Below are 8508 nucleotides of genomic sequence, written 5' to 3'. Positions count from 1 at the left end.
AAAGGCAGCAACAAGTTTAATATTCAGAAACCTAAAGTATGTATCAGCAGCAGAATGGACCTAAAAATAAATGTTTGTTCCAGTTCTATGAAGCTTTGAGTATTTTGGATTAGTAGCACTGCTGTGTTTGTTGCATCATATTGCTGTAATTGTTTATATGCTTCATATATTCTGAGGTAAGTTGATCTATAGTGTTACATCATATTCTATAAGGATGTTATGTGTTTGTATACTTTCTGCCCAGTTTGACCCATTTAGCAGACGTCAGCCTGTTTAAGGCTCTGATATCTATTCTGTATGACTTAAAGCAGTTATGACATGGTCTGATTTTCTCACCCAATAAAGGAATATTTCAAATATCAGTCTACTCTTCATTCTATCAGAAGCAGTTATCACAGCTTGTACATTTGCTTTTTTTACACATGCATGGAAGCATTGAGCCAAATGTAATAATGCCAACATATTAAAAGAACAATATTTGTCTCTTATATACAATACATCTCTATATACACTCTCAGAAATAGAGGTACGAGAGAAGAACATTTTTGTACCTATAGGTACATTTTTTTAAAATGTTCCCTTAAAAGTACAATACTGGTCTTTAAAAGTCCAGAAATGCCCCTTTAAAGGTACAATTTGAAATAAAGTACAAATCTGTACCATTTTGACCTGTACTGCAGTGACAGTGGCAGAATGTGGTAATGGGTCAGCATGGGAAAATCTGGATGGGCCTGGTTAATTGTAAAATTCATATGAGATGTGAGTGTGCTCATAAAAGCTACATGTTATAATCAAATCTGTTGGTCCTCTCCTCTGTACGTAAATTATCCTATGATGCAAAGAATATCTGTAACCTACCTTTGTGTAAGTTATGTTAAATTATATTTTTTAAAAAAAACACACAATGACATGCAGGCACAACCAAATGATGTTAAAAAAAACTGGTCCATTTCCATTTTATTAAGTTCCAGTTATAATTTTTTAATGTTTTAAATCTTTCAAAAACGTGAAATCATTTTACTGTTATGTTTGGCCGTTTACTTTTTTGCTTTTACTACATCCTAGAATTGTTCATTAATTGTGAGGTTTTTATGGAATTTGCAACATCAAGTTAAACCGAGGTTCTTTGGAAGTTAAAATGTCAAGCAGATTTTTATGTTACGGTGACTACATTTTGTAAGTTACAAATATAGTTCGCCAAGACAGCATAACTGTTTCTAAACAACTGCGCATTAATACCACAATGTTGTATTTCCATGTATCAAGTTCGCAACGCGCATTAATCCCAAAGGCTGAAAAGCCAGCAGCGATGAGTGCTCCGCCTCCGCGCTGACTAGCGTTGGCACAGAAAATGACTCTCAGGGGGTTATCGATGGAGGAGCTCCTTAAAAAGTTGATGGAAGAAGGCGTTGATGTGTCAGACGACGAGGCGCAAAGGTTTAGAGGTAAGTCGGGTGTGATTTTGTGTTTTTATAAAAATTACAACGTGTAATTTTACAGTAGAGTTAGCAAAAGTCCGAAGAGCTAGCTTTAACATGGGTGAATGCTAGCAGTTAGCTAAGTTTTAAACAAAGAAAGGTACAAATGTGGACTATTTAGACTGTTGGTGGAATGTTCAACGTCTGTCTGCCCGCCGTATTCCAGTGTTTTATCAATAAATAGTCAGTAACCGTGTACAACAATGTAAAAAAATCAATAATTTCTCAAAACATGCTAGTATGTAAATATAGCTATTAACAAAAATGTTTTCTAAGCAAAATTTATCGCATCTAACTTGTTTCCCGCTCAAAGGGATTTTAAACAATGGAAAGTACACATTTGTACCATTTCACCTACTTAGTGGGATTTGGGATTTTCGAATATGAGAGCTGTAAGCTCTGTGCAGGGACACTATCTGCAACCCAAGAATTGTTAAGATGATTGGGGAAACAGCTAATGATTTTTTTTGTCTCTAAATCTGATTATTATTATTTTCTGTACTAACTGATTAATCAATCTGTTTATTAGCTTTAGAATTTTTTGTTCAAGGGTTAAAGCACTTTACCTTTATCTCCAGTCTGTGTCTTTAAACATGTCAAAAGTTTAAATCCTCAATGTAAAATGTCATTCTTTTGTCTATTCTGCTCTTTTCATTTCCAGTTGTGTGATGAGGTTGATTTAATGCATCCCTGCCAAGACAACATCTGTCGCCGCTTTAGCAAAAACTTCACTGCTGTTCTTCAAATGACCAAGGATTTGCCACTGAAGAAGGTCTACATGGAGGCAAGAGAGAATGCACTGGCTGAAGACATTACAGGTGCTAATTTGACCTCATACAAATAGTAAATTTTGTGACAATTCATTTGCTCTCTCTTCCAAAGATAATTGATGTACCATAGTGTCATGTGAAGAGCATGTTAATGGGAATTTGCATGCTATCAAAATCTAATGAAGTGCATTTGCATCTGTATGACCTAGGAATTGACTTCAAGGGGGCACTTCTCTTACCATCCATCTTCAAGGAGAAGATAGAAGATTTCATCATCCTTGGAGAGGTAAATGCATGATGCATAGCCTTTGGCCACAAGTTTCATTCTCGGTGTTTTGTTGGCATGGAGCTGAATTCAGCTGCGGTTCAGCATCACAGCTAAGCTAATGTAGGGGAAACACTGCTGTTAATCCACAGTGCTGCTGTGCTCTTGGGTTTTGTCTGGTGTTTATATAGATAGATAGACCTTTATTGTCCCCTTAGGGAAATTCTTCTTCACAGGTACTGTCACTGTCAGGGGTGATTGCTTTTGCCCTTGAATATTATGTCAAACTTTAGCAGCTTATCAAACACTACCACAACAGTCATTGGTCAAGAAGCTTTTTGTTTGGAGTAGGGGCCATGTTTACAGGTTATCAGAATAGACAGTTTTGTTTTGCAGCAAATAAAGAAGGTAATTTGAGGAATCTGTTGAAAATCCACTTGGCACATATTGCTTAAACATACTGTATACTAATGTTTTTCTTCCTCTTCTGCAGAATACTCCCACGAGTCCATACCCAACCATTCGAATGAAGGATAAGAGTTGGACAACTGCCCTCTTAAGACAGTGTCGCTGTGTTGTAACAGTTGAAGGAGTGGATGTTTGCTCATGCTGCTCGCTGGATGAGGCCTACATCTCAGCATTCTCCACCTTCTTCGTGTTCAACATGACCTACCCTGCATACTTCAAGAAAACACTTGTCTTTCTTCAGAACTGCATTGTCAACATAGGAGACCAGGGAGACAAACCCCTGCCAGTAAGTGTCACCAGGGTACTTAACCAACTCTATTAAATATGCCCCCACCCAAGTGTCACTACCTTATTCACTACCCAAGGCTGATTTTGATGTATGGTCCTCTTCGCCCTTTGTGGTGTATGGGATATGAAAGCAAGCATCAATATTTCAAAAATCTAGCGAGTAAATGCAAAAACTTTGTAAATATCACTGCAACTCTTAACAATCGTCATCAAATGAAACAGTGCTGGGAGTTTTCTTCAGATAAGTTGCTTGTTGACTTTGAACATTCACTCAGCACAAGTGTCAGTGTGCCATTTTCATCTCTGCCAGGTAACTTACAGAATGCTCTGGAAATGAACAAAAGTTTTACAGATGTGCATTTTCAGGATAAAGTGCTTCAGTGTGTGTCTGCTATATCTGTCAGCAGTGTCAAATATGAACTTGAGGATGTTTTTGTAGTTGGCCATGTACACACTAAAGCCATACCTATATTCCTTAAAATCAAGTATATTTTGAATGTTGATACTTGTTGGGTATTGTGTGGGAAACTGTTACTTCCTTGCACTTATGAATGTCATTTCCATGCTTACCAAGTGGCAGTTGACAATGACTGGATCCTGTTCAATCCAGGAAATGAATTAGACTTTCAAGCTCTAGACACGTATTTAGTTGATGATAGGCTGTTTGTGTCCTTGAGGTATTCTGTGTGACGTGATTGCAAGCACATTTTCCATTGTGTTCAGGTGTTTAATGTCTTTATGTGATTGTTTACTTTTTCTTTTTTTTTTTTTTTTTTAAATGAATGTATTTTTCTTGACATGTCCTATGGCAATATACGAATGTAATCAAGGATGTATTTCTGTGGTTGTTTAAATGCTTTGATGTGATTGTATTATCGAAAATAAATGGTTAAATAACCAAATATTTTGGACTATTGGGGGTACATTTTTGTCTCTTTAGGTACGAAATAGGTTGTCACTGGGGGGGTACCCTCATAGGTACCCTATTGTACCCTTTTCAAGGGAACATTTCTGTACTATAGTTTCAAGGTACATTTATGTCTTAGGAAAGTACATGATTGTACTTCAGATGGTACAATTTCATAAGGTACAAAAATGTACCAAGCCTAAAGGGTACAGAAATGTCCTTCAAAAAGGAACACCCCCAGCGACAAGCATTTGTACCCTTTTTGGTACACTTTGGTACCCCTATTTCTGAGAGTGTACACTGTCAAAGATACTTGTCTTTGAGTGAAGATTTAAGGTGACAGGAAATATAAATAACTGCAACTTGAATCTTTGACACAGAGTTAGAATAGTGTGTGTGTGTATATATATATATATATATATATATATATATATATATATATATATATCTATATATATATATATATATATATATATATATCATAATGATCTGACAATACGTATAATATTGGCCATATTATATTTACATTACCACAGTGAGATGATTTTAGTCTCTTGAACAACATTAGCTAATTGGTATTTACTAACTAATCTTAAATGACTGTTCAGTACAGAAATGAAGCCCAACAATCATGTTTTACAGTCCCGTGGTCTCAGCCTCAGATACTCAACTAATCAAAGTGATGTCATGACAAAACTGAATGACCAAAAAAACACTTTTTTCTCCTTCATTTCTGTCAAACAATGCTGTATGACACGTTTCTCCCGGTTAGTATCATGGTTGCTAGGCAACCTGAACAGCGCGACGAAGTTTAGACCGTCCCATTTCACAAGCCTCTCACTTCCGCACTTCTCGTACTTATAGTACGCACCGTACGTAATATGCGTAGTGCGCGTACTTCAAGCGTGTGGTCTCTTAATTGGGACACAGCCAACGACCACCAGCAGAAGGAGCAAGGAAGGACACAGTCAGATATGTTTGTGATGATGTTCATGGTGGTGGATCAGTGATGGTGACCTGAGAGTGAAGCTGTGGATCCCCCTGGTGGACATACAACTTTTCTCTCTCTGTCTTTATTTAGAAGTTTTTGCCACGATAAAAGGGAAAGGGCTTACACCAGTGTATTTTTGTGTTTTTATGCTTTAAATGATGCTGAATGACTGTTTAATATGATGCTGCTGTGTGTCTGCTCTGAGCTGCCGCATTTGTTTCACACAGTCAGTCTTTTCTGGAGAAATGGAGAATAGAATAGAAAAAAACCTTTATTATCCCACGGATGGGAAATTTGGGGGTCACACGGCTCTTATAGCAAGGGGAATATAAAATATGAAAGGAAGACACAACGTGGTCCTATATACATAAGCAACTGAAGTTCGTATATACAGGTAACAATGTACAGAAATATGTATAGAAAAATTTTACAGAGATATGTATAAAATGTGCAGTGAACAAACAAGCTGATTAGTAAGATAACCAAAAGGATGTTAAACTGTGTTATAGAGTCTGACAACTGCTGGTAAGAATGACCTGCGGTAGCGCTCCTTCTTACACTGTGAGTGTAAAAGTCTACAGCTGAACGAGCTGCTCAGTGCTCGTACGGTCTCATGCAGGGGGTAGGAGGTGTTGTCCATGATGGATGTTAGCTTAGATAACATCCTCTCCTCCCCAACCTGCTCGATGGACTTCAGCGGACAGTCCGGGATAGGACTGTTTAATGTTATTACACAGATTTTATATGAGCTGAAACTGTGATGTAGATTGAATTTAGAGCAGGGTTTAGTTGCTTTTTATGTGTATCAGGTATATGTTATCCTGATGCACATATAAGTCTTCATCTTCATGCTTCAGGATTATTTATCTGGAAAAATAACTCAGTGGAAAAAATTCATGATAGATTACATGAATGTTGTATTTACCTTTGGCTATTACTGAGTGTATAATTGTTTTTTACTGTCTCTGTATCCTGTATATACAATTAATTACACATGCACAAAGCATGAACTGTTTTTATGGGAAAATTACAAGACCAAGCAATATGAAAAAAGTGTACTTAAACAGTGTGACATTATATATTTACTAACATTTGTATATTAGTTATATATCGTTAGCTTCATAGCATAATTGCCTAAGTCATTTGACTAAGTCAATGACTTAGGCACTTATGCTATGAAGCTAACGATATTTAATAAATAATTTATAAAGGGGAATCGTAATTTTTTTATATGTTTGATATTAATAAAGTTTAAAACATTAAAAAATAAAAGAGCGGGAAGTGGTGGGCGGGCCCAGTTTGGAAAACACGAATGCGCATGTGCAGTGGGTCAACCAGAACAAGCCCAGTAGGAAGAAGACAAAAGTTCGGCCGCCATTTTGGGGCAGGAGAAGCGGTTCTGCCGAAGGCGGAGTGGGACGGCGCTAACACCGTCTCCGAGTGGAAGCTGTGTTTGGAACACGGAGCTAAAGAAGGAGCTGGAGCCGAGAGGAGGAGCGAGATGAGCGGGCCAGAGATGAGTTAAAGGTCTGAATAACCTCCAGTGTGTTACAGAACGGGACACAGAGGACTGCAGTCCGAGCAGAGAGGTCAGAGGGCGGCAGGCTGGCCTCCAGGTAAGCTCGTTAGTGTGGAGTTACTCCTCTTCCTCACAACTCCCCCCTCACGCCCCTCTTTCTCCTCCCCCTTTCTCTACTCCTCACCTGAAGCCGCCTCCACCTCTTCAGTGAAGTGTCCCTCTGTCGGCTTCACTTTAACTTTATCCAGTTAAGTACCTCTTGAAGGTGGAATTACTCAGCTTTTCATTTTTGTAAAAGTTGTAGCACCTGTGACTGATTTACGGTGGTTTTTAACTTATTTCCAGCTTCTGTCCCTTAGGATTTTGGTGGTTTAAAGTGGTATTACTGAACTGTCAGTGTAGGGTTATGAAGGGTTGTTGCTGATGATCCTTAGGCATTTTAATGTGGTATTAGTAATCCTTTTTAGTGTTTTGTTTTACATAACGCTTGCTGGGTTTGAATCATATTCTGTTTCTCCTCAGAGCTGCTCTATCACTTCCGCCTTAAAATCTACGGCCACACAGCCAGAAGAAGACCTGGAGCAGATTCTCAGAGGTGGGTCTGAACAGGGTGATGGTGCATGTGTTCTCTCAGGTGTTCCCCATGACCGGGTCTGATGTGATTCCTTTTGTAGGTGCCCTAATGGTCCGAGGTCGGGATCTGAGCGACTTTGAGCGCGGCGTCATTGTTGGGGCTCGGATGGCGGGAGTTTCAGTCACCAAGGCCGCCCAGCTTACCGGCGTCTCCATAGGAACAGTGACAAAAGTGACAGCGGCGTACAAGACGCAGGGGAAATCATCGGTGAGCCGTGTGGGGAACTGCGGGCGGCAGCGCTCATTAGGCGAGCACGACGCACGGGCACTGGTGCAGTTTGTGAAGAAGAACCGCAGCGCCACGCTGGCTCAGGTGACGGAGAGCGTGAACGCTGGGCGGAGCCACAGCGTGTCAGCCAGAACGGTCCGCCGCCAGCTACACAGGGAGGGCTACTATAAGGAGGTTACGGTGCCCAGAGCCAGCGCCACAGGAAGCCCAGAGGATTGTGGGAATCGTGAAGCAGAGGGACACTCGGATGACGTTGCCACCACCGTCGATCAGACAAGCTGAACCACATCACAGAGCTAAAAACTGACAGACTTATCGTGTGACAGGAAGAGGAAGTGTGGCCTTAGCTTTAGAATGTCGAGGAACATGTGAGCAGACCCTGGACAGGAGGTGAGAGTGTTAGTTGCACTCTGCTGATCTGACACAAACAACTTCTAGAATGATCCAGTTCGATCTGGTCTTAGTGCTCCTCCCAGGACTGAAACACACCTGTTCACCTGCGTACACACGCTCTAAACATCCAGCTGTGCTGGGGTTAAAGGTCAAACCAAAGAACCACCAGCCTGTGAATCACCCAGTCATGCGAACCATTGATCAATCACAGTGATCAATCCCTCACGCGTGGAAGAAATTCAGTGAAATGCATCTTTATGTTTCAAAATAAAACTTTATTTAAACAAGTTTCCTCTGTCTGTCAGCCTCATAAAAGGTGGTATTACTCATCAGTTGACTTTAATGAAAGTGACTTTTGTAGCCTGATTGGCTGTTAAGGTTGTATTAGATACTTTCACCTTCTTGCATGGAATTGAAGGCTTAAAAGATGATCAGCTGTGAAGATGGAGACACTTTTAATCTGTTCTGTTACTCTGAAGGCTTTTTTAAGATGACCAAGCTAAAGAGGCCACCTGAGCAGGACTTCAGGAACCATGTGAATCACCTCACCATTTAGAGCAATGTCTC

At 39.8% G+C, this 8508-nt stretch overlaps 2 protein-coding genes across 5 annotated transcripts; both read left to right on the top strand.

The window, feature by feature from the left end:
* Positions 1-1087: 1087 nt before the first annotated feature.
* Positions 1088-3441, top strand: LOC143415040 (uncharacterized). Its single transcript, XM_076880372.1, has 4 exons — positions 1088-1445; positions 2140-2296; positions 2458-2534; positions 3007-3441. Exons 1-4 carry the CDS (start codon positions 1413-1415, stop codon positions 3301-3303), a joined length of 564 nt encoding a protein of 187 aa, XP_076736487.1. The 5' UTR covers positions 1088-1412; the 3' UTR covers positions 3304-3441.
* A 3041-nt stretch (positions 3442-6482) lies between these two features.
* LOC143415068 (uncharacterized) lies at positions 6483-8229 on the top strand. Of its 4 annotated transcripts, none has more exons than XM_076880424.1 (3): positions 6483-6783; positions 7209-7281; positions 7361-8229. In XM_076880424.1, the coding sequence occupies exon 3, from the start codon at positions 7369-7371 to the stop codon at positions 7828-7830; it is 462 nt and encodes a 153-aa protein (XP_076736539.1). In that variant the 5' UTR covers positions 6483-6783; positions 7209-7281; positions 7361-7368; the 3' UTR covers positions 7831-8229. The 4 variants fall into 4 exon arrangements, with proteins under 4 accessions (XP_076736539.1, XP_076736537.1, XP_076736538.1 ...); XM_076880426.1 differs by lacking the exon at positions 6483-6783 and adding an exon at positions 6815-6933; XM_076880422.1 differs by having other exon boundaries at positions 7209-8229.
* The last annotated feature ends 279 nt before the right edge of the window (positions 8230-8508 follow it).

Source organism: Maylandia zebra, linkage group LG23, assembly GCF_041146795.1.
Source record: "Maylandia zebra isolate NMK-2024a linkage group LG23, Mzebra_GT3a, whole genome shotgun sequence".
NCBI lineage: Eukaryota > Metazoa > Chordata > Actinopteri > Cichliformes > Cichlidae > Maylandia > Maylandia zebra.
This window is presented reverse-complemented; position numbering and strand designations above follow the sequence as displayed.

What these genes read in the sequence shown, in the direction of transcription:
- LOC143415068 (XM_076880422.1), top strand. Translation starts at nt 7,300, where the DNA reads ATGGTGCATGTGTTCTCTCAGGTGTTCCCCATGACCGGGTCTGATGTG.
- LOC143415040 (XM_076880372.1), top strand. Translation starts at nt 1,413, where the DNA reads ATGTGTCAGACGACGAGGCGCAAAGGTTTAGAG. An exon ending in CGAGGCGCAAAGGTTTAGAG is followed by an intron (nt 1,446 to 2,139) that starts GTAAGTCGGGTG and finishes TTTCATTTCCAG; the next exon opens with TTGTGTGATGAGGTTGATTT. An exon ending in ATTTCATCATCCTTGGAGAG is followed by an intron (nt 2,535 to 3,006) that starts GTAAATGCATGA and finishes CCTCTTCTGCAG; the next exon opens with AATACTCCCACGAGTCCATA.